The 26,762-nt window shown below is 39.8% G+C and overlaps 1 protein-coding gene across 1 annotated transcript in view; it reads right to left on the minus strand.

Annotated features, from left to right (window-relative positions):
* tfcp2.L (transcription factor CP2 L homeolog) overlaps positions 1–26,762 on the minus strand; it is a 52,764-nt gene continuing 26,002 nt past the window's right edge. Inside the window, 10 exon segments of the mRNA NM_001095978.1 lie at positions 1–781; positions 4,494–4,545; positions 9,078–9,220; positions 10,241–10,350; positions 11,550–11,640; positions 14,972–15,065; positions 16,321–16,396; positions 18,485–18,573; positions 19,606–19,716; positions 26,476–26,628. Coding sequence (NP_001089447.1) covers positions 744–781; positions 4,494–4,545; positions 9,078–9,220; positions 10,241–10,350; positions 11,550–11,640; positions 14,972–15,065; positions 16,321–16,396; positions 18,485–18,573; positions 19,606–19,716; positions 26,476–26,628 — 957 coding nt within the window. The 3' untranslated portion in view covers positions 1–743.

Below are 26,762 nucleotides of genomic sequence, written 5' to 3' on the forward strand. Positions count from 1 at the left end.
TACAAGTAAAAATTCTTGCTTTTATGGGTGGGGTGACAGCAACAGCTGATAGTCGAAGAATAAGGAGAAAGGTACAAAAAGCATCATACAAAAGATACACATGCTACATAAAAATGAAACCCTTTTGGATGATCACTTACACAGTGTTTAGGAACTTGGAATATCAGCTTTATATCCTCCAGCAGCCTATGAAAAGCCTTATTACATTTCAGTTTAAGAGTATAAAAAAAACAAACAAAGATGCCAGTGAATGAACGACAAAGTCATATGCCGTTCAGCTTAGGCTTTTACTTTCTCTGTGTTCACAATGTCTGAAACATACGGTGTTCATATTACATGAAGCTGCGAGATATTTAGAATCAATAAGCTTTCACAACCCTTCAGCTACCCTCTTATTTGATTAACATGCTTTCCTTTTAATCCTCTTTGGGCCTGCAGGAGCATTCTCTACAGTCCCCACAGTATGGGATGGAGCAGAGGTAAGAGAATAGAATGGCTGCTTTCAATCTGCACAAGAAAAGCCTCTCTGCTGAGGATTACTGGACTGGGTGAGAAATGAAGGTGGGTAAAGATCACAGTATGCCAATCCATCACATGGCAACACACACTTTGTTTTTTCTTTTAGGGTCTTGTTTCTAGTGCATGTAAGTCCTGTGAGCTGAAAAAAAAATGGCTGAGAGAGACAGAATCTGCTTCTTCTGTGGATTCCGTCTCTGTTCATCTGATCCGTGGCACCTCGTGCCTCATTTTAAGATGATGTGATAGCTGTCATTTGTTTCAGCTAAAGGCAAAAAAAAAAAATGTTAAAATGTATTGTATTCCATAAACACACAAGAGTTTCTCTCTATATTTTAACATCCACTACTTTGGGTAAATAGAAATATAAAAACATTATGAAAGGGGTGGTTCACCTTTTAGTTAACCTTTGGTATGTTATAGAGCAGTGATCCCCAACCAGTAGCTCGTGAGCAACATGTTGCTCTCCAACCCCTTGGATGTTGCTCCCAGTGGCTTCAAAGCAGGAGCTTATTTTGGAATTTCTGGCTTGGAGGCAAGTTCTGGTTGTATAAAAACCAGATGTACTGCCAAACAGAGTCTTCTGTAGGCTGCTAGTCCACATAGGGGCCATCAATAGCCAATCCCAACCCTTATTTGGCACCACCCAGGAACTTGTTTCATGCCTGTTGCATATGCAAATTAGGGGTGGGGATGGGAAAAACATTTTTTTACTTCCTTGTTTTGTGACAAAAAGTCATGCAATTTCCCTCCCCACCCCTAATTTGTATATGCAAATTCGCATATGGTTATGCCGGGCAGAAGGATCCGCCAGAATCCGAATCCTGCTGAAAAAGGCTGAATCCCGAACTGAATCCTGGATTCGGTGCAACCATACCTGCAAGCAATGTGAAAATTAGGAGAAGAATTTGATAATGTTTCTTGGGTGCAGTCCATAGAGAAGATATCCACAATAAAGAATTGAAAATGTTTCACACGAAGACCTGAGCTGTGCAGATTAACTTGGTCTACTTATATATTTATAGATTTATCTGCAAATACATTATCCATGAAGCTTCGAATTACAAGACAGCCACTCCCCGTAGACTCCATTTTAATCAAATCATTATCAATTTTAAAAACAATTTCCTTTTTCTCAGTAATAACAAAACAGTACAATTTATTTGATCCAACCAAGATATAATTAATTTTTATTGAAGACAAAACAGCTCTATTAGGTTTATTTAATTTTTAAATAATTTTTCATGGGACTTAATGTATAGAGATGCAAATTTTGGAAAACCCCGGGTCTCTAGCATTCTGGATAACAGGCTCCATACCTGTATAATGGCATAGTAGCACACCCAACAGGAATACAGTCGGTATTGGAAACATCAGATTTTTTTTCAATACTTTTTAATTTTTTTCATGTATTTCTGTTTAGTGGGGCACTATGTCATTTTATGGTCTACATTTAACAGTATATTACAAGCTGCGGTGTATGTTTAGGGAGTGCTCCTCTAGGGATTGGCTACATCTGAAAATCCCTTAGGGTAAGGACTAAATCTCATGTGTTATCTCACTTATCCAGTCCCTTTGTGCCTTACTTGATAGTAGCTTTAAAGACGCTTTAAATATCATTTTCGCAGTGAAGGGAAGATTTATTTTTCAGCAAAGGGAACGTCTTGCCTTTAGGGATATCATGTGTGAAGGGCACCTGCAAACTTCAAAACTTCCACATGGGGGGGGTTGTCAGGTGAACAGTTTTAGAATTTTGTAGACCGCAAATTTAGAAAACATTTTGGATTGTAATTTCTATTATTTCCTTTTTACTGCAGCTTTTGGGATTGGAACTTAAACTATGTGGTTGCTTTCTATCATCTGCCCTAGTAACCAGGGAACATTTTTTCAAACCGAATACATAGTGGAATAGTAGAGAGCTTTAAATAAAAATAAGCAATAAGAAAAAGAAGGAAATTGAAGCTTCTATGAAGTACCCCCCCTTGACAAAAAGCAGTGTCCAAACTTTTTTTTTTATAAGCCTTATGTTGGCCATAGATGTAAGAATTACGCTCTTTCTTGGAAAAGATCTTTCCAAGAAAGATCGTTCGTTTGAATACACTAGAGCTGAATCATCAGTAGGGTTGCCACCTGGCCGGTAAATATTATGGCTGATCACAATGTTATTAATAGGGAAAAAAGATAAATATATAGGAAGGCCGGTATTTTTTTCCAGAAAAGGTGGCAACCCTAATCAACAATGGGCGATGTTTGGGTGCCCCGATCAAAATTTTCCATCCAGCCCAATCTACGAGTCGACCAATATCCAAGTCTTCTGCCGATATTGGTCGGCTCGTTTTCTACCATACACACAGCGTATACCATATAAAATAAAATTTGTTTTGTACGATATTATCTGTGCATCTATGGCCCCCTTTAGTAAATACATTAGAGCTTCCAATATAGCAAGGGATCTGCAAAGTCAAGTTCTTGTTGATGCTCAGCAGATGACCACTAGAGGTCTACATAAGACTTGTGACGGAACCATTCACTGAAGATAAAAGATTTCATCATCTATTTATTTAATAAAGAAAGCTAGGCCAGAGGGTAAAATGTAACAAGTGCGAAATCTGTAACATTCTATATGTTAATAATGTAAAAGTAAGAGAGCAACCAAAAAGCATTTCAATTGGCAATTAGCAGAGACATTGATTTCTGACTTGAATCGTTTTTGCAAAGACAAAACGATTTAATGCAATGGCACACAAGCTCTGATTTCTCCCGCAACTTGTATGTCAGGATGGAGCACAAGAGTCATTGGGAAATGATCGCCCATGCACGGTAACGGTAACCCCAGTAGAGTTAAAGGCGACTAAAAAGCATCATGAACCTTGCATAAGAGTAAATGGACAAAATAAATCACACACCAATTTAAAAAAAAACAAAAAACCCCACCAACCCACTAAAAAGACTCTGGAGTAAATGCCATTTGTATGGCATGCTAAGAAGTCACATCAACAATTAGAGTATTATGGGTAGATTTATCAATGGTCGAATTTCGAGTTTGTCTGAATATACTCACAAGTCAAATGGGAGGCTATTTCACAAAAAACTAGTCTAACTGAGTCTAACACTCAGGGGCACATTTACTTAGGGTCGAATATCGACTGTCGAAGTTAAATCCTTGAAGGATTTACCGCAATTCGTTCGATCGAAGGAAAAATCGAATGATTCAAAGGATTTTAATCCATCGATCAAACGATTTTCCTTCGACCAAAAATTTGTCAGAAAGCCTATGAGGACCTTCCCCATAACTAACATTGAGGTTCGGTAGGTTTTAGTTGGAAAGTAGGGGGTCGAAGTTTCTTTTAAAGAGACAGTACTTCGACTATCGAATGGTCGAATAGTCAAACGAAGTCGAAGGTCGAAGTAGCCAAAAAAATCATTCGAAATTCGAAGTTTTTTTTTATTCTATTCCTTCACTCGAGCTAAGTAAATGTGCCCCTCAATATAACTAATATTACTGACCCGAAAACTCGAATCAAATTCAAGATCGAATCAAGTTTTTTCTCTGAAAAAAACTCTAATGTCAGGTAGGCTATTGACATCTTCAAATGGGTGACTGGACCTCTCCCATTGTCTTATACATGAACTCGGCAGCTTTTAGGTGCGAATAGTCAAATTCTAATTATTCCCAGGGTCCAGGTATGACAAATCTCGAATTCGCGAATTTAGATTATTCCCAACTCGAATTTGTGAGTTTTGACCAAAAGTCCAACTCGATAATTCGAATTTACAATTTGACCCTTAATCAATTTGCCCCTTACAACAAAAGCAATTCCTATGGGCAACGTCACCAGTGACCGCTTTCTCCACTGTTTTACACAGCATGATAAATAGTCCCCAGTCTATGAGTTTTCCCAGATATTACAAAATATACGTATGGTAAAGCGCCTTTAAATAGAATAGAGAAAGAAAGGCGTGTTTGAGTTCTATACCTTTCATTGTGTCCAAGATGAAGCAAGACTCGTCCTGAAAGTTTTGGATCATCTATAAATAAAAAAAGAAACAAAGGATTTCAGTCTAAATGAATTATGACAACAGGAGGAGCGTTACTAATTAAGAAAGGCTTGGGTTCCAGGAACCTTGCTAATTAAAAAATCAACTTCCTGGAGGGAGGGAGATGTAAATTACTTTTATAGGTTAAACTTACAACAACGAAAAAGTAGTAACAAGGGGGGTTTTACTTCTTCTTCTTTGTTGTAAGTTTAACAGGAGGAGAGTCTACTACTACAGACTTCTAAACGATCATGGTAGGCACAATAAATCTGTGAATAAGCCAATTTACTGCCAATGTGTTCAAACCTTCATTCACATTACAACATCCTCCTTTTATATTCATGTAAATCAAGGAAAGCCTATGATTAAGGGGTGTTCCCGAAACACATTAGGCGTCCTACGCACTCCAGCTACCTAACTTTTTAAATGATTCATTAAATAGTATTTTTTACTTCAAGAGGCAGTGTGCCACCTCATTTTTTCCAATTCTGTATTGCTGCAGTTGAGGAAGGCAGTTCGGGGAGATTAGTCGCCTTGAAGAAGAGGAGATTTGTTGCCGGGTGACTAATCTCCCCGAATCTGCCAGTGTGTCTCTGCCCTTAGACCCACTACCCCTGAACTAATTTTATCAGTGACACCCACAGTGGATCCTCCACCTTGGCTTTGTACACGGCAGAAATGCAGAAGAATGGATTCGTTTACAAAATGCAGGTAAAGGAAAGCAAAGGATCCACTGGGTTTGTTTCCCAGCCCTTAGGCTAGTTTGTAGACGTTGCTGATCTTGGCCTGTTGAGAAACACTGAGGATCTGCTGCTGGACGTGCTTGCATCAGAATACATTGACTTGGGTGCAGGCAGCCATGTGGATTTTGGTGCCGAAACATGAGATTTTGCATTTAGCACCAAAATCCGTTGTGTATGTCTGCACCCAAGCTAAGGCAATGTATTCTTGTTCCAGCCACATCGAGCAGCAGAAGAGGAGCAGATTCTCAGTCTGCATTTCCTCGCAGACAGAGATCCACAATGTCTGGCACTAGCCTTAGCTGCCCAATGCAATTCAATCCTGTAAGTGATTTGAATCAGGTAAGTGCAAATTCGCCCAAACTGCAAGTCAACTGGAGTCTAGTGAGATAATTCTGTAACAATGGGGTGTGCCCTACCTGAAAGTAGACAATCATTAGGACATCCATGTGCTTTCCACTTCACATCATTTTAAGTGCTTATTAAAGGCTGCCTTGTATTACAATTCTTCAGGTTTCTCCACCTGCACTTTCTACACGGATGAAGAAAAGCGGATATACAACCCTGTGTGCCACTAGCCTCAGAGGTCCTTGTGAATGTCGAAGACACTAGGGCTAATAGACTAACAGTGGACAGAAAGTCATGGCAAGTGAAGCAACTTATTATTAGCTTTGTTCAGTGAGCTGCAAGTAAAACAATACAAGCAGAGATTCTCATGCAATGGAGCATAAAGACAGCAGAGAGGGACGTCTGAGGGGCAAATTGTTTTGTGCAGATTTTTTTTCTCTAGATACACCTAAAACTAGTCTGTGGCATTTTATGACATTGTTGTTACATATCTTTAACCTAGTTATTCTCTAAGGAGGATCCCAAGTAAATGAGAGAGAGCAAAGAGAAATATTGAACTTAAGGGCAGAGACACACACGGAGATTCGGGGATATTAGTTGCCCGGTGACAAATCGGCTCTTCTTTGGGCGACTAATCTCCCTGAACTGCCTTCCCGCCAGCTATGATTTAAATTGCTGGCGGGATGGCACTCAGAGTGCTTTGTTTTCCAAAGTTGCCTCACAAGGAAACTTCAGGTGACTTTGGAAAATAAAGCGCTCAGAGTGCCATCCTGCCGGCGATTTACATTCTAGCCAGCGGGGAGGAAGTTTGGGGAGATTAGTTGCCCGAAGAAGAAGCGATTTGTCGCTGGGCGACTAATCTCCCCAAGTAGCTTCATGTGCCCCTGCCCTAAGGGGTGTTTTCATAGGCTTATAAATCAACGTATTTACTTGAAAGAACATATGACCAATTTGCAGGTTACAGTCCTTTTATTTACAGAATAAAAGGATTTACGGAGTACACAGAATGGATTTATCAATGATCATACTAAGGGGTATATTTATCAAAGAGTGAATTTAGAGACCGCCACAGTCCTCTAGAGTGAAATTCCGCCACTCTCCATTCATTTCTATGGGATTTTGAAAGGCCTATTTGTCAAAGGATGAACTTTCTGAGGTGATCTCTAACTTAACTCTTTCATAAATATACCCCTAAGGGTAGTGACACACAGGGAGATTTGACGCCCGTGATTTTTAAAAAGCAAGTTTCAGCGACAAGGCAATCGTCTTTTTGCAAGCAAAGATTTCAGGTAACTTTGGCTTCCAAATGACTTGTATCCACCACGGTGCTTTCTCCGTCCACATGGGCTGTACATTCTTCAACAAGGTCAATGAGCCTCATTGTCAAAGAAATGCGTAAAAAAAACCAATTTTTACCAATTTTTGCCAATATATTGTCGCACAAATATATTCGTATGCAAATGATGAGTGATGTGAGGTGTGGTCGAAGGAACAAAGAGTGCATAATTGCAACTCACATCGATACGTTCTTACGATATGCAGTGCAGACAAGAATTTGCATACTATTGCGGCTACTAATCTCCTTGTGTGTTTTGCTAGTACAGATTTTTTACTACTTCTGAATAGCCATGCTATTTCTGATAAATCGCTCCAAAAAGGGTCTGCATTTAGGGACAACAGGTGATTTCAAATAGCATTGTGGGTGTAGTACTTGCCAATTTACATTTTTCTCTATGGCAAGACAAAACGAACGACTTGTCGCCTAAACTCGCTTTTTAAAAATGCGGGAGACAAATCTTCCTGTTTGTCACTACCCTGCGACAACGTTTAAGATGAATAAATAAAAATGACAGCTATATTGGCGAATGCCTAACGAGCGGATCTCTCCCCGATATGGTGGGCAATATTGAGCTGGTCAGATTTTGGGCCCAACGATTGGATCACAATGAGGAGAATACAAGTGGTCAGATTGAGGACCGATTCAACGAACCAATGCAGTCCTCGATCTGAAGGGATTTTTATCCTTTCGGCCAGATATTGATCAGGAAAGTCCCTCAGAGGGCCCCATATACCGACCAATCAGCTGCCAACAATCTGTCAGCAGCTTATATCTGCCTGTGTATGAGGACGTTAGCCTATTTATACATGGGTCTGATTCTAGACTTGCGTTTCAGCCCGCCTCAGCACGGGTGCAGGTATGCAGGGTGGATTTTGGATGGATGATTGTATTTTAGCACTGAAATATGGTCCTGTTGCCTGCACCCGGGCCAGCAAAGTGGTTTAAGAGCATACAAAAGAGGACTAATGCAAGCGGAGGGGCTGTTTCTCGTCCTGTGTGGCATTAGCCTAAGGAAGGGCTGTCCAACTGGAGGCCCATGGGCAGGATGTGGCCCTCCAAATGCTCACAGGCTCCATCGTATGACATCATCATTTTAATTCAGTCTGGCCCTCCAACATAGTGTATGAAATACAATTGGACCACTATATGTGATAAGTTGGGCAGCACTGGCCTAAGGCATCAGCCCAGAGACAACTAGCTATGCCAGTGCAGAACGGACAGTTACCGGTAGTTATATAGTATAAACCAATATAAAGCACATGCCCGTTTGCCATCTTTCTATAGAGGCTACAAGAGTACAAAAACTCTATGCCCAGTGTTCTCCCCAGGTCATATATGCCAATCACTCCATCTAGCATTTTTATTATTTTTTTAAAAATGTTACCCAGCTACCAAAACCCTGCAGCATACAGTAATAGATAATTTTTTAAAGCACCCGTAGTATTGTGTGGACTAAGATGCACTGCTCATATTTTCCTCCTACCTGGCTACTTTTTCATTTTGTATGGGAGGAAATTTTGCCGTAGAGAACCTTGTAAAGCTAGCCATAGACGCAAAGATCCGGACGTACGAATCCTTGATTTTCGGACCGTGTGTGGAGAGTCCCGACATTTTTGTCCTATGGAGATTGGTCGATCGGACAGGTTAAAAGATTTCTGTCGGCTGCCGATAATTTCTCTGCATGTATTGCTGAAGATTTTCAGTGTATTTTCGTACAACTGCGGTCAGGGCAGAACATCGCTGATCTGTTCTTTTATTACTTTATTTAAAGTGAAGGTTAGTGGCAGGTGGGGAGATATGGACGTCCGATTGTTCGTCCAATATGAAGCCAGCTTTAGTGTGTGAAAGAACTTTACTGCCTTTTTTTAAGCAGAAACTCCCCACATTACATTATACATACACTATTACTACTATTACATTTGCATTAAAACTAGGCTATTTCAGTTGAAAACTTGTAATCAGGGAGTCTGAGAATAAAAGCAGTTGAAGCATAATATAAACTGCAAAAGCATCAGAAACACCCAGAAAAGAACAAAACAATTGTAAAATGACCTATAAAAGAATACAATGGGGGGGGAATAAACTAATCAAGTTACCTCATCACTGATAAGAACATGGATTCCAGTGGGCCCTTGTTTGTAGATCTGGTTGATTTGATGGGGAGATATACTGAAGAGCTGGGCAATCTTCTCTGTTAATTCAATGGTCGTCATTTCCTCCAAGTAAATGGCATGATAAACTATTAAAGTTATGAAAAACCACCAAAAAAAAAATTGGTTAAACGCAGGTAGGACTCATTCCCACTCAGAGCCCCTTCACTGTTAAGGTGGCCAAAAATCATCCAGTAATTGAATGGACAGGTTTAAAAATGCCATCAGGTTAAGGACCACATATTGGCTCACCGATGTCGCACTCGCCCCGAGGGCCTGTATTTACCACCATTCTGATTCCACTGTTTTGACCTTAAGCTGGGAATATCAGGGAAGTGAGCCAAATTAGTGGATCTTTAAGTGTATGGCCAGCTTTACATAACAGCTGATTTCTACTCTGCCTCCAAACAATTACTGTATAGATAGAAAAATGATTGTGAGGGAGAGGCGTGACTATCACACAGATAAGCCACAGGGCAGGAGCATAAGGACATTCCCTCCATCAATATCTGAAACTGAATAATGACATAAGCAAAATTTATAAGGTTAAATTTGTAATGCACCACAGGATCTCCAGCGTAGCAGCATGAGAACACCAAGGGGCCCATTTACTTAGTTCGAGTGAAGGAATAGAATAAAAAAAACTTTGAATTTCGAATTATTTTTTTGGCTACTTCGAACATCGAATTGGCTACTTTGACCTTCAACTACGACTTTGAATCGAACAATTCGAACTAAAAATCGTTCGACTATTCGACCATTCCATAGTCGAAGTACTGTCTCTTTAAAAAAAACTTCGACCCCCTACTTCGGCAAGTAAAACCTACCGAGGCCAATGTTAGCCTATAAGGGAAGGTCCCCCATAGGCTTCCTAACAATTTTCTGATCGAAGGAAAATCCTTCGATCGATGGATTAAAATCCTTTGAATCCTTCGATTCGAAGGATTTAATCGTCCGATCAAACAATTTTTCCTTCGATCATACGATCGAAGGAAATGCGGTAAATCCTTCGACTTTGATATTCGAAGTCGAAGGATTTACATTCGGCAGTCGAATATCGAGGGTTAATTAACCCTCGATATTCGACCCTATGTAAATTTGCCCCTTACCGTAAAAGGCACCGTTTCCTGGCTCCCCATTCTCATGTTTGTGTTGCTGCTGCTCCCTCAACTGCTGGGACTCCTGACAGACATAAATGGTGAGCCTGGGCCGTACAATCCTACAAGAAATTGGAACAAAAACATAATTTACTAGTAGCACTGCGTGTCATTTAACTACACATACAGTATAATGCAAAGGAATCTTCCTTTTAAAGACGGTATGCTACAGGTATTAGACCTGGTATCCAGAATGCTCGGAAGCTGGGGTTTTCTGGATAACGGATATTTCTGTAATTTGAATCTTCATACCTTAAGTCTACTAGAAAAACATGTAAACATTAAATAAACCCAATAGGCTGATTTTGCTTTCAATAAGGATTAATTATATCTTAGTTTGGATCAAGTACAATGTATTTATTATTACAAAGAAAAGGAAATCATTTAAAAACAAAAATTGGATTATTTGATTATAAAGGAGTCAGCCTTTCCGTAATTCGGAACTTTCTGGATAACGGATCCCATACCTGTAGTAAGACAGAGAACATATGTCGCAGGATACTCTGGAACCAGATGTATGCTTTCATTTTTCTAACTACGTCAGACCAATCATCATTACTGCTGTGAATTACTGTGCTTGGGTGTTCATGCACCACAGAGCTTTATATTTTATACCAATTCTTTGCTACCTTCACACAAACATCCCTGTTCAACTTTAATTTCATGGCCAGACCTGCTAATTAATTAATTATCCTTTTGATTTATAGTCTGTTTAGTTGGATATATACAGAAGATGCCCATTCATTTGATACGGATGCCCCAGCTAAAATATACTGACTGATGCAGAGTTGCCACCCTTGAGACTAGATGTCCCGGGTGGCACAATAATTTGATATAAAATCACTGTATTTCGGGATCTAGAGCAGAAAACAGAACCAACACTTTACAGAATACCAGAATTTATCATTCTCTAAGGGAGCAGCATGGCATTTACTGCTTAGTGAAGAGTAAAGGCTGCTTTAGTAAACCAAACTACCGTACCATCCCTTAGGACATGGGTTCCTGAAAATGTCATTTATAGATCATATGGAATTTTTGAGCAGGGGAGTCAGTATAGCTTTAAAAACAACAAAGAGAGTGAGGCTGTGCCCCATAGACACCAATCATTACAGATAAGCTGCAAGGGTGTTATTAACAGCAGCCACTGGGGAATACACTGAATACGATGTGCACAGTTAGGTAAGTATTTCATCACTTTCAACAGCTTCTGAAATAGAAGCAAGCAACCAAGACCCCAAAAAAATAAAAATATACAACTTACCTGCCCTTAAGGGCATTAAAGAGTCGAATGCCATCAGCAGGACCACAGATCTGGATAACATCTTCCCTAGTTAATTTTAATAAATCTGCACCTGAAAAATTCCAAATGTTAGTAGTTCCATGGCCTAAATGTTCTCCTATATCATATGAAGAAAAAGCAGAAAATAAGATAAACCTAGAAGCTGAGAGAGAGAAAGAGAAAGAGAAAGAGAGAGAGAGGCTAGATTGCTGGCCGAAACATTTGTCTCCCAGTAATAAACTTAAGTATATTTTTTGTTCTTTAAGACCTGAGTGTGAGGTCATCTTCATGTACATACATACAGATCACATAAATTTAATGAAATGGTAGAAAGAACCATTTGTAATTTGCAAGCTTTAATAACTCTGGAATGATGATGTTTGGTATTTAATGAATTTGGCTGAAGCCTTGCACTTGATTAAGGAAAGGATAGTTAATTCCTTATTAATGTAATATTTTTCCACAGGGTGTGTGCCACCCTAATCTTAATACATATATTGCTCAGAAAGATCTACCCACCTAATTCTGCCCTCACTGCATTCTAACTTGTTTAAATGAAGCTGGATGTGGCCGTCCATACAATTATTTGTATGACATGATCATTACAATTAAGATTCCCAAAACACCTGGCATTTGTAAGTTGAAAAACACTATGGGGCAAATTCACTAAGGCGCGAAGCACCGAACGCTAGCGTTTTTTCGCTAGCGTTCGGCATTTTCGCTACTGCGCAAATTCACTAACGAACGCTGGCGTAGTTTCGCTAGTGTTACTTCGCAACCTTACGCCAGGCGAATTTTTGCTAGCGACGAAACTACGCAAATTCACTAACTTGCGCAGTGTAGCGAACGCTACCTTTTACGCTAGACTTCCTTCGCCACCTCAGACCTGGCAAAGCGCAATAGAGTAGATAGGGATTGTTTCAAAAAAAGTCAAAATTTTTTCTAAGTCCCAAAAAACGCTGGCGTGTTTTCTACATGATGGGTGATAGGCTGAAAAAGATCGAAATTTTTTTGGGGCTCCCCTTCCTCCCCCCTACATTTCCTGACTCATGGCAACTTACCTAGACAGTGGGCACATGTGTAGGGCAAAATAAAATTTTTATTGGCTGATTTGAAGGTTTTCTAGGCATTTGTAGTGCAGATACGTGTTCCTCCATTGAAATTTGAATTTCGCGCCGTATGCAAATTAGCCTTCGCTAGCGCAACTTCGCTTTATATAGCGAAATAACGCTAGCGCAACTTCGCAAACTTACGCTACCCCTGTGCGCAACTTCGCATTTTAGTGAATTTGCGGAGCGCTGGCGAAAATTCGCATGGCGAAGTTGCGCCTGGCGCAACTTCGATTCTTAGTGAATTTGCCCCTATGTGCATTTGTTTAAAATGAATATTGGGCTAAGGATTAAAGAACCACATCTCTTACACTAAACCTAATATTGTACTTTTTCCTACGACTGTCCCTGATAACTAAGATTTTACCGATTACTGAATTTAATTCTGTATAAGAGAAAGAAAGGGCAGCGTGATCCCTTAGAGACACGGTCATAATTCCAGAACTTGCTGAACTATAACTCCCAGCATCCCTCACCACCAATCACAATGAGATGAATAAATCTAGCAAAGGATTAAAGGGGTTGCTCACCTTTAAATGAACTTTTAGTGTGATGTACAGAGTCTGAGACAATTTGATGTACAAATTCTGAGACAATTTGCAACTGGTTTTCATTTTACCTTATTAGTGTTTTTTATTTAGATTTTTATTTGGCAGCTCTCCAGTTTGCTATCACAGAAATCATGTTTCTAGGGTCCAAACTGCCCTAGCAACCATGCACTGATTTGAATGAGAGACTGGAATATGAATAAGAGAGGGCATGCATAGAAATATGAGTAATAAAAGTAGCAATAACAATTAATTTGTTGCCTTAGGGTAAGGTCAAACCTGGAGATTCGGGGAGATTAAGTCGCCTGGTGACTAATCGCCTCTTCTATGGGGCGACTAATCTCCCCGAACGTATTCCCCCTGTCTTCCGCCTGTTAGAATGAGAAATCGCCTGCGGCATGGCACTCGCACTTCCTCGTGAGGCAACTTTGGGCGACTTTGGAAAACGAAGCGACGCAAGTGCCATGCTGCAGGCGATTTCCTATTCTAGCAGGCGGAAGACAGGGGGAAGCCGTTCGGGGAGATTAGTCGCCCCAAAGAATTGGCGATTAGTCCCCGGGCGACTAGATCTCCAGGTGTGACCTTACCCTTTAAAATGCTATAATTTTGCCATAATAATTGCTTTTATGCAATTATTAGTTTTATCTAAACAGTTTCCTAACTCTCCCTACATTGTCCTGTGATGGGGACACAGCTACAAAGGCATTACCAAAAAAGCAGGTATACTTGGGTCTCCCTCATGGAGTAGATTTTCACCTGGTTCAGTTAAGATCTTACCTAGGTGGATAAAAGTTAAGGCTACGAGAGTCAAATAGGTCTGGTCACAGCCCACAGGTCTGAGTCCAACACAGGATAAGGCAACTCTGGTAAGAGTCGGTCATATGATGACCTCGCAGCCAGTGATGAAATCACAAGGAAGACCGGATATATGCTTCAATTTCCCTGTGATCAGTACGATGCAATACGCATCTTACACAGGAAAAATAAATATATTTTAAATAATGGATATCGCCAAACTGCAACAGAATCTCCTATGATTTTCATGCTTCGTAGCTGTAACTCAAGAAGTGCAGTAGTGCAAATGGAGGCATGAGCTCAGCCTTAATTGGTATGTGGATTGCTGGAAGTTGTAGTTCAACATCTGGAGAGAAGCAGCCTGCTCTAGTAGTTTATCAGGTTGGGCACTCAGAAAAGTACATTCTGTGTGCACTTTGAGGAAGAGAAGTGCAAGTTGTATTAAAGGAGAAGGAAAGGTTAAAACTAAGTAAGCCTTATCAGAAAGGTCCATCTAATTATACCAGTAAACCCCCAAAGTAATGTTGCTCTAAGTCCCCTGTCAAAATAAACACTGCATTTCTTTCCTTCTATTGTGTACTCATGGGCTTCTGTATCAGACTTCCTGTTTTCATCTTAAACCTCCTTGCCCCGGGCGTGAGCATGCTCAGTTTGCTCCTCTTCCCCCCTCCCTTCTCTGCTGTAATGTGAGCCCAGAGCTATAAGTGAGCAGGGTGAGACTCAGGCAGGAAGTGATGTCACACCAAGCTAATATTGCAGCTGCTATCCTAAACAAACAGAGAGCTTCTAGAGCTTTTTACTCAGGCATAGTGAAACATTCTACAGAAATATAGCATTCTAGCTTGCACTATCGCAGCTAATCATTTGGCAAGTAAATGCCTCCGTAGTTTTCCTTCTCCTTTAAGGGTTAAGGGGAATGTTAAGATGTAGGGGTTTCCTCCCAGTCAGTTACCTGAGAAATTTGTGAATAGCCGCGAGAATGCAGCAAATCTATTTCTATGTAGCCACTGTTGTGCCTCCTGAGGGGTTGATGTTGGCATGAGGTTCTACAAGAGAAATGCATAGAGATGGCTCCACAAAACTCCAGTCTGAACATAAGGTAGCAAATCAATGTCCCAAAGGTAAGGGCATTTCCTTCTCTAGAAGACAACACATTCAGCCTGCATGAGGCAGTTATGTGGCTATCAAACCTCAGCTTGGCCTCATTAGAGCATAAAAAAAAACACAAAGGCAGTGAAATGCATTTTTCCAGTGAATCTGAAAACACAGATTATTGTACAACCCGAGAATGTTGTACAACCTGAGACATGTGTTTATCATGGTGCACACATAAGGTGGTAGATATGCATTTTCCCTCCTTATGACCCTTTAGGGTCTGGCCACACGAGCAGATTCAGGGAGATTAGTTGCCCCCGCGACAAATCTCCTCTTCTTCGGGGGCGCCAATCTTCCCAAACTGCCTTCCCCCCTGCTGGCAATGCACACGCAGCGCTTTGTTTTCCGAAGTTGCCTGAAGCTTCCTCGTGAGCCAACTTCGGAAAACGAAGCGCTGCTTGTGCTTTGCCCCAGGGCAGTTCGGGGAGATTGTCGCCCTGAAGAAGAGGAGATTTGTCGCTGGGGCGACTAATCTCCCCGAAACTGCTTTGTGGCCAGCGCAGATCAAGAGATCTTAGGAACTTCTCCAATTGACTTATATACAACATCTGCAGTTCTGAGATGCCGGATTTTCGGATTCTGACTTTTCCATCCTCGGGGTTTAATAAATCACAAAAAAATTCTCGTTTTTTTTTTTTCACAAAAAATTCAGATTTGATAGTAAAAAAAATAAAACACAATTTTCGGGTTTTTGGCATTTGGACTTTAATAAATAACCCCCTTAGACACTGTGTGGGGACAAGTGTTCTGTTGCCTCTCTTAAACATCTGCTATATAAAGCATTTCATCAGCAATATTCTGTTCTACAGCAGTACATGAAAAATGCCTCTTCTGCCGGAAACAGTATGGCAGCTTCTGCCCATGAATAAATACAAGGGTGCTGAGAAACATATTTCTAGTTGAAATTCAGTGATTTACATATTTCTTACAACCTTAAATAAAAAGGGCATGTGATGCAATTGCAAACAGGGCTTGGATCATTATATGAATGAATGAATGAATGCACTTTTATATATATATGGCATCAGCCAGTCTAGGCTACACATACGTAGAATCAGTTAAGTGTCTGATGGAACGGTTGTGCCAGTATCTTGTTCTCTCCTGGCAGCTCAAAAGGTCTATGCAATATAAAGTGAATTCATGTACCTGAATTGGTGTCAATCCTGCACTTACATCTACAATGGGAGCAGGAGGCTCAGGCTGGTGATTTGGAGAGCCATTCCTAAAAAGAAGTCAATGGTGTATGATCAGGAAAAAACTACAAAACTTGTATTTCTAATTTGCTACAGTATAAACCCAAGCTGTAGGAACATTAACACATTTTATGCAAAACTATATGAAGTGATCAGTATTCATGTAAACCAGAGCTCCTTGAACAGCAACACATACCTGCAAAACTGGGTGCCCCTTGGGAAGCATACATGGATCATTGCTTGTGTGTTTTTTACATAGAGCTTATTCAAGTAACAGTCTGTTTCCCATGCACTAAAAGTGATTAATTATGACCTTAATTGAGGGACAATTTTATATAACTGTTAGCGAAGCGTGGGTAGAAAAAAAAAAGGACGAGACTTCCAGATTACAGCAACCTACTTAATTACTCCCAGGGTAAATTACCCAATGGAAAATTGTTTCAATAAACATCTACTGAAATTGCCACAATAAAGCTGGTCTGGTTATGCCACTGATAAGATAGCTTAAAGGAATTGTTCAGTGTAAAAATAAAAACTGGGTAAATAGATAGTGTGTGCAAAATAAAAAATGTTTTCAGTATAGTTAGTTAGCCAAAATGTAAGCTAGGAAGGCTGGAGTGACTGAATGTCTAACAAAACAGCCAGAACACTACTTCCTGCTTTTCAGCTCTCATGGGTTCCACTGATTGGTTACCAGGCAGTAGTCAATCAGTGACTTGAGGGGGGGCACATGGGTCATAACTATTTGCTTTTGAATCTGAGCTGAATGCTGAGGATCAATTGCATACTCACTGAACAATTATGTCCCATGTGCCCCCCCCCCCTTAAAGACTAACAGAGTTAGAGAGCTGAAAAGCAGGAAGTTGTCTTCTAATATAGTTAGTTAGTCAAAAATGTAATGTATAAAGGCTGGAGTGAGCAGATGTCTAACATACCTGTTCAGTGAGTTTGCAATTGACAGGGCCAGATTTACATAGTGGGTACCCCTAGGCCCACTGCCGTTCATCGCCCACGTCCCCTGCCCTTTATTCATGCAAATTTTTTATCATTAGGACCGGAGCAATGGGGATTGGCGCACGGGAATCATATTTCCTGCACATCCCCAATTTTTATAAACCAATGTGGGTGTGGTTGGGCAGCATGCAGCCCCCTAAAATCCTGCCACCCTAGGCCCATGCAGCTCAGATTCAAAAGCAACAGTTATGCCCACTGTGGCCCCCTCAAGTCACTCATTCGTTACAGACTAGTAACCAATCAGTGAAAAGCAAGAGAGCTGAAAAGCAGGAAGTAGTGTTCTGGCTATTATGTTACACATAATACAGTCACTCCAGCCTTTATAAATTACATTTTTGGCTAACTAACTATATTAGAAACATTTTTTATTTTGCACAGCCTATCTATTTACCCAGTTTTTATTTTAACACTGAACTGTTCCTTTAAAAAGAAATAGCCAGTCCTGGGTACACAATATGAGGCACATTTTAGTTGGAACTCCACAGTATTGCACAGGCGATAGAAGAAGAATAAACACCCACTGACTTTTTCTTAACCTCTCACATTGTTTTGTGCCTTTCTTTATAGGTTAGTTATGGTTGGACAGAACATTGCAAATAAAAGATCCAAGGCAACAAATCCCTCTTCACCTCATTTCTTTCTTCCTCGCACAACATTTACAACACAAACCCTATTTATCTGGCTCATGCTGAACATAGGTGTATAGTTACATGAGCTCAACTGAAGCGCCTGTAAACTTGTACACATGGTTTAATTGCAAACCCAGCTTGAATGAAATCTGAACCAACATTCTTATCTCAAGCAATGGCTCAGACAAATGTGCAACTGTCTGGACTCTTCTTTACTGCTGCAGAGAACACTTTTTACTTGACAAAAGCATCTTGTTTGGGGATACCCAGGTGCACACTGCAACTCCTGTCAAATTGCTGGATCTACTTGCAAGGAAATATACAAACCATTTGTTAATTCACTCCATTATGGAGCGAGAACCCAATCCTATCACTCTCTATTATCATTAGTAAACCTTCTAAAAAAATACAGCAGCCAACTGAAAAAGATGTTGGGTGTGTGTGTCTGTGTGTACAAGACAACATAACACTTACCCCTCCCCAATTGGGAAACTGTTGTGACTGCTATTAAATCCTGGAGAAGGAGAATTTGACACATAAGTGATTTCTGGCCAAGGTGAGCACTGAAAACAGAAAATAAAACCCATGATGAGAAGGGATTTTAAGAGTTAAGCTGGCCATAGAAGCAAAGATCCGATCGTACGAATCCTCGATTCCTGCGATTTTCGGATTGTGTATGGAGTGTCCCGACATCTGTCGTGCCATGCCGATTGGTTGTTCAGTCGATCAGACAGGTTAGAAAATTTCTGTTGGCTGCTGATAATATCTCTGCGTGTATTACAAGCTTTTGTTGGACTTAACTTTCGCACGATTGCTGTAGGGGCAGAACATCGGCAGATCTGTTCTTTTTCGACTTTATTTAATCTTAAGGTTAGTGGCAGAGATGGGGAAGTCCGATAAATCAGACCGTTGGAGGATTCGACCGATCGGATCTTTGCATCTATGGCCAGCTTTAGGCAACATACCAGTATATATGACTGCAACATCAGGGTTAACAATTACTTATAGTTGTGGAAACACTGTAGAATAAGTCTTCAAACAATATTTTTGGGACGTTAGTGGCAATAACAGCAAGATGAAGAACAGGTATGGGACCTGTTATCCAGAATCTTTCCATAATTTGCATAGAAAACAATGTCAACATTAATTAAACCCAGCAGGCTGGTTTTGCCTCCAATAAGGATTACTTATCTTAGTTGGGATCAAGTTCAAGGTACTGTTTTATTATTACAGTACATTTTTCTTATTATTATTATAACAAAATCATTTAAAAAATGTTTGGATTATTTGGATAAAATGCAGTCTATGGGTGATGGCCTTTCCATAATTTGGAGCTTTCTGGATAATTGGTTTCCAGATAACAGATCGCATACTTGTAGAAGCATAAAAAAACATGACATAAGAACATTTGCTTTTTTTATTCTGCACACATGATAATCTTCCCTTTAAGCGAGTGGAATAACACGACACATGATGGTTCCTGGCAGCAGTTTGTTAGTTTGATCCTCTCCAGGCAATTACAAGGTAATATTATATGAGCCTCTACTTAACTTCTTTGGCTACCAACTTCCAAAACCCATCTCAGATATACTTGCCTCTGTGAGGATGGTTGTTTCGTAAGAAGGCTGGTATTTCTCTTTTTCCTGAGGTGTCCTCTTCTCCATCTTTTCTCGGTCTGTTTTCTGCTTTCTATCTGCTCCTTTTGGCTATAGGGTTCCATAACAGATACACAGAGTTTACTTGACATAATTAGATTTCTTGTAAAGCAGACAACTACATTCTTAATCAAACTGCATGCAGAACATTTCTCTATTTATCATGCGGTGTGTTCTGAGACAATTTGCAATTGGTTTTCATTTTTTATTATTTGTGTTTTTTTTTTTAGTTATTTTGCTTTTTATTCAGCAGCTCTCCAATTTGCAATTTCAGCAATCCGGTTGCTAGGGTCCAAATTACCCTAGCAACCACACATTGATTTTATATGGAATATGAATAGGAGAGGGTCTGAATAGAAAGATGAGTAATAAAAAGTAGCCTTACAGAGCATTTGTTGTTTTTTTTGGGGGTCAGTAACCCCTATTTGAAAGCTGCAAAGAAGACAGCACTGATACCTTTAAAAGCTTACACAAAGTAAGCAGTCACAAGAGGCAGACTTTCATGTGGGGGCCACCAAAGGGGGGGTCGCGGCCCTCCAGTTGGACTGCACTGCATTAGTTGATACATTTCTTATCTTTGTCCCTGCTGAGCAGAATCCCTGGGTTTCATTACAGGCAGCTGTTAGAATTGATACAATAGTTGCTGATACTCCAGAGATGCTGCTGAGAAATGTATCTAATCTAATCTAATGTAGCAAAAACTGCACCTGAATTGCAGAGACTGAAACATTTAACTTTCAACTTAAATTTTGAAAAAAATGTAAAAATAAAAAAATGTAAGCAATTACAAAAGTCTTTATTCCTGGTGAACAGTCTGAAAACTAAGCAAATCCTTTAAGGAGGCTATAAATTTGGGCCTGTTTGGCCTGGTCTAGGGACATTAAAGGGGACCCGTCACCCCAAAAAAATTATACCAAATACTATTTTATTACATTAGTCAAGCAAAATTCACTTTAATTACACTGTATAAATTATTTGAATCTTGTTTCCTTTGGTCTGGGAATTCATAATTATAGCAAGAAGGAAGGAGCCATTTTGTGGACACTGTTATTAAGACAAGCCTTGCATCATCTCAGAATCTTGTTTGTGCACCAAACCTGATGTCCAGCCCCATGCCCTGGCTACACAATTAAATGGTTAAGAGTACTGAGAGAATGTGGGGAGAGGGGTGACATCTAGGAAGTGCTGAATGGAAAGTGAAAGTAATTGCTTGCCCCGCCTCTATGACTAAGGCATAGAGGAGGGGCAGGCAATATTTGATTGACAGCGGAGATTTTTGAATGAGTTTACAACAGCTATGAATGCTTTAATAAAATAATAATTTGGATTTCATGTTTAATTTGAAAAGGACTTTTATTATACAGCTTTTTATGTCTGAGTGACAGGTCCACTTTAAGTGAATGGAAAATGAATCTAGAATGAAAGTTTTGCCCTTAATTAGGAATAAACTGCAAAGGCTATCAGCTTTTAATTGGGTGGTGTAACCCCATCTATGTGCAGTTCAGAGTAAAGTTGACCAGTTACAGTAAGGAGGAGCAAAGTGTCTGAATGTTATTGTGTTCAACTAAAAATCTTTCTGAAGCTACAAGATTCTCAGTAATATACAGTGATGAGGAAAGGCAGCTAATTGTGCAACACAGAGAGTGAATCTGGCAGAGCTCTCTCATTAGACATGGAATTCACTATTTAAAAAGCAAGATGTGAATGAAAAGCTGAGGCCATAAAGAGACGGCTCAGACATTCTGGCACTTCTCCCAGGTTCCCTCTGTGGTTTGCACGCAATGCCATTGTTATGTAACCTTGTTAAATACCTCTTGGCTCCACCCATTATGGGAAAGGGGGTTATAAACTTACTTGCACTTAATGAAACATATAAATAGAGCTACATGGAAAAACTGTGCTTATAGCCAATACGGCTGAGTGGGGGCTGACAGTTTTTACTGTAGCAAGCCAGGCTGTTCTTTAGCAGTCAGTGGGTAGGAGCCAATTTAGTTCAGCTCAGAAACAGAGAAATGCTATTTATATTCAAATGAAAGGAAAGTTCCTGAGGCCAAAATTTAAAGTCTGGTTAGAAAAAAAAAACTGGCTAATGCAGAAAAGCCGCTAAACCAGTTGTTGGTATGAAACCCAGTAGATCTAGCACAGCAGCATTTATGTTAGCTAGTAAAGAGACAGACAAAACAATACAGGTGTATTAGTTAACTAAAATTGGACAGTTTTCAGATAAAAGTCTGGCAGGCCCATAGAAAACCAGTAAGCAGGCAACTCATTCTGGAGGGGCTAAGCCAGCAGCTTTTATCAGCCCTTTTCTGACCACCTTAAAGGGATTCTGTCATGATTTTTATGATGTAGTTTTTATTTCTAAATTACATTATTTACGCTGCAAATAATTCACTTTGCAATTCATTCCTGAACCAGTAAGTGTATTTTTTTTTAGTTGTAATATTGGTCTGTAGGCAGCCATCTCAGGTTATTTTGCCTTGTCATGTGCTTTCAGAAAGAGTCAGTGCTGCACTATGGAACTGCTTACTGGCAGGCTGTTGTTTCTCCTACTCAATGTAACTGAATGTGTCACAGTGGGACCTGGATTTTACTATTGAGTGCTGTTTTTAGATCTACCAGGCATCAGTTATCTTGTATTAGGGAGCTGCTATCTGGTTATCTTCCATTCCCATCTGTTGCTAGGCTGCTCGGTACAGCAGTAAAGAGTGACTGAAGTTTATCAGAGCACAAGTCACATGACTGGGGGCAGCTGGGAAATTGACAATATGTCTAGCCCCATGTCAGATTTCAAAATTAAATATAAAAATATCTGTTTGCTCTTTTGAAAAAATGATTTCAGTGCAGAGTTCTGCTGGAGCACCACTAAAGTGGCTAAAAAATTTCATTTTTATTATACTGAACTGCGCCAGCCAAAAGGTTCAGGGTCTGTAAACCAGAGGCACAGATCTTGAAGGAGAATTAAAGGTCTTTTAACTTAGGGGTGCCGAAAGTTAGGCACCCCATAGTGATCGCATGTACTTCCTGAAACCCCGGGCCGGTGCTCCTATCAGAAGAAAACTGCACTGGCTGGGGATTCTTCCAGCAAACACCACGGAGCGATAGTCTTTCAGCCGCAAGAAAAAAAGAAAAAGCCAGAAGAGTATCACTCTGTGGTGCTAGCTGGAAGAATCCCCAGCCGGTGCAGTTTTCTTCTGATAGGAGCACCGGCCCGGGGTATCAAATTAATTACAATTTAATGTACTGTTGCTCTGCACTGGTAAAACTAGCGTGTTTGATTCAAAAAGACTACTATAGTTTATACACGACAGGCTGCTGTGTAGCCATGGGAGCAGCCATTCAAGCTGGAAAAAAGGCACAGGTTACATAGCACATAACAAATAAAACACCATTGTATTGGACAGAGCTTATTGGTTGTGTGCTATGTAACATGTGCCTTTTCTCTAGCTTGAATGGCTGTCCCCATGGCTACACAGCCGCTTGTTTATACAGTACAGTACAACTACTGAAGCAAACACACAACTATTGCCAGTGCATGCTAAAAATATATTATATGTTAATTACTTTAAAACACTTTTTTTTGGTGTTACTGTTCCTTTAATATACTTATATATTTTTCATGTTAACTGAAAGCAGTTAAGAACACAACATACCAGGCATTCTATCACATCAAAAGCTCAAGAATATAAGCCACACCCTTTGGTAAGTCTAAAGCAAAATCAAACTACATAAACCTAAAACAACGAATATATTAATTGAACCCGACATATACGGTAGCTGTAGAATAGCTGTTAAATACAATCCAACATTAACTTTAGTAATGTTCTTAGAAACAAAATTGCTTCTGCCATATCCTCCTTTATAAAGGCTCTTAAATCTGATTTAATTATTTTCAGAGCTTGTATTTAAAGTTATTAGGAGTCTGAGTTGGTACATATTTTCCAACTCCGACTCCATAAACCCAAAACTGCTTCTCACTCCAACTCCACAGCTCTAGGTAGAGAACATGAAAGCATTAGTTCTCCTTTGCCATTCACTGCAAACTTACAGAACATTACAGTTTCCTTTTTAAACAGACCATCAAAGATGCCAAATTCACTGGGTCAATTCAGTTACTTGGATCTCCACAGCTTGGCAGGCAGCAGAAAGGCTGAATTTGATACATCGGTCTAGCGATTTCCAAATGTTAAATGACGGGTGAAAGAATCTAAAGTTCACGTTATCACTATGTTGTTCCTTAAAGTTCTCAAAATTAAAACCAGAGTTTCAAAATTACATTGTCATTTTTTTAATAGCATAATTACTTTACTTTCATTATGACTGCATGAACATAAATATTATACTTAAAGGGATACTGTCATGGGAAAACATGTTTTTTTTTCTCAAAACTCATCAGTTAATAGTGCTGCTCCAGCAGAATTCTGCACTGAAATCCATTTCTCAAAAGAGCAAACAGATTTTTTTATATTCAATTTTGAAATCTGACATGGGGCTAGACATATTATAAATTTCCCAGCTGCCCCAAGTCATGTGACTTGTGCTCTGATAAACTGCAGTCACTCTTTACTGCAAGTGATATCACCCCCTCCGTTCCAACCCCAGCAGCCTAACAACAGAACAATGGGAAGGTAACCAGATAGCAGCTTCCTAACACAAGATAACAGTTGCCTGGTAAATCTAAGAACAACACTCAATAGTAAAAGCCAAGTCCCACTGAGACACATTCAGTTACATTGAGTAGGAGAAATAACAGCCTGCCAGAAAGTAATTCCATCCTAAAGTGCTGGCTCTTTCTGAAAGCACATGACCAGGCAAAATGACCTGAGATGGCTGCCTACACCAGTATTACAACTATAAAAAAAAATACACTTGTTGGTTCAGGAATGAAATTTTATATGGTACAGTGAATTATTAGCCTAATTTAGAAAAAAACTACATCATAAAAATCATACCAGAATCCCTTTAAGTAATATAGCACCAACATGCTAAGCATTAATTTAAAAAGATTTCTCTCCAGTGGACCTTGCAAAGCCAAGCCTGTTGCACGAGTGTGAGAGAAAACACGCGTAGACACAGGCAAAACATAGTGCATGTGTAAAGATGCAACCCTAATGATTGCATATTCTCAACAGAAGTGGTCCCCAACCAGTAGCTCGTGAGCAATATGTTGCTCTCCAACACCTTGGATGTTGCTCCCAGTGGCCTCAAAGCAGGTGTTTATTTTTGAATTCCAGGCTTGGAGGCAAGTTTTGGTTGTATAAAAACCAGGTGTACTGCCAAACAGTCTCCTGTAGGTTGACAATCCACATAGGGGCTACCAAATGGCCAATCACAGCCCTTATTTGGCACCCAAGAACATTTTTCATGCTTGTGTTGCTCCCCAACTCCTTTTACTTCTGAATGTTGCTCACGGGTTCTAATGGTTGGGGATCCCTGCTCTACAGCAAGCCAGACAAAGACAATAGTCCAAATGCTTTTTCCTGTCAGTTCTCACCTTTTAAGGGACACCATGCATAAAGCAGCCAACCCTTCACTGTATCTGGCTGTGACAATGGTATCTAATGATGGATACTATACAACTGGCCATACATGAGCATGACCACATTCAAATGGTCAATTTGTTCAAGCCAACATGCCTAACCATGCAGAAGTGCAAGAACTGAACAGGAGCTACAGAACTGACATGGCCGACACTCATGCCCCGATAGAGGGTCAGAATAGCTGAAAACAACCAAATTGCCAAACCAAATCTGGACAGCTTTTTAGGACCACTCTACCCTCAAAATGTCATGCAGAAATATGCTGTACTACAGAGGAATACACATACTGGCATAGCATTAAGTTCCCTGTTTTCTTTTCTAATAGTCTGTACAAAGGAGTTGAGGTTCATTTACACAATAGGAGGGCTAAGGGAAGTAATAACCTTTTCAGTCAGACAACCTGACTAATGACAACTGCTTAGGCAAGCAAGTTGAAAGCTGCTATTGAAAAAAGGAAAATGTAAAATAATTTTACATTCAACTCTATATAAAGATAATTACAAATGGGAAATAATACCAAAAATAAATAAATAAATAAAATTGCAGCGGCGCAATACATATTCTTTTCTGTGTATGATTAACACTACAGGCCAGGAATATTTAGTGCCACACCAACATCTATAATTGTAATTCAAGATCTGGCTAAAGTAAATTCAAGTTATAGTTTGGTAAATGATTTGTTTCAAGATCCCTGAGCAAAACAAAACGCAGGCATTTATTTATACACGCACAAACTGACAAAAATGTAGGGAACACGTCCTCATTAAGGATAAAAAAACTGTTTATTAATCATTAAAAAACAAAAGATCCTGCTGCGGAATAGGCGGATCCCTTAATGGGTTAATAAACAGTGGTTTTTATCCTAATTTATGAAGAAGAGTGCCGTACATTTTTTTTCTTTTTGTCTTGGATAGCTGCAGCTTGAGGAGCTCTGCATGAATGTAGGCACACCAAATCCTCCGAAGTCCCTCTGAGATACCAAACAAATGGAGTAGGAGTGAGTCTGAATTGCTTGTTAAATTACTACAGAATGACTAAGCCTTAAGAAGAAAGGGGAAAAAAGGAGTCTATTAGAAAGCTAAAAATGGTGGACACCAATAAGAAACCAGACTAGAAATTTAACACGCAATGAGTGTTTCCTAGCAAGCTGTCTTCCTATGCAATTAATAAGCAATCAGTGCAATGGCTGCCATTATGCTCTCTGCAACGTCAAGCATTTGAATCAAGAATGTCAAATCTGCCTTCCACTATGCATAGTAGCCAACTGTACCTTGAACACTTTGATCTGACTGCTGGCGGAGTGCAAGTGCTCGGTATATTCTCCATTCTCATTCTCTTTGAAGGTGTCGATTTGTACTCGGAAGGGTACACCTTTCTCACCTCCATGCTTCCTCATGGTGAATTCCGTGCTTATGCAGTGAACCTAGATTTGGATTTGAAAACAAGGGTCATATAACAAAATCATATTATACTGCAAAACTCAGCTAAGACACAACTGAGGTTAACTCATATTTCATTCGAGTCCCATGGATCAACTGTTTGTAAATATCGGTTTAA

This window comes from Xenopus laevis, chromosome 2L (assembly GCF_017654675.1).
Source record: "Xenopus laevis strain J_2021 chromosome 2L, Xenopus_laevis_v10.1, whole genome shotgun sequence".
In the NCBI taxonomy this organism is placed as follows: Eukaryota; Metazoa; Chordata; class Amphibia; order Anura; family Pipidae; genus Xenopus; species Xenopus laevis.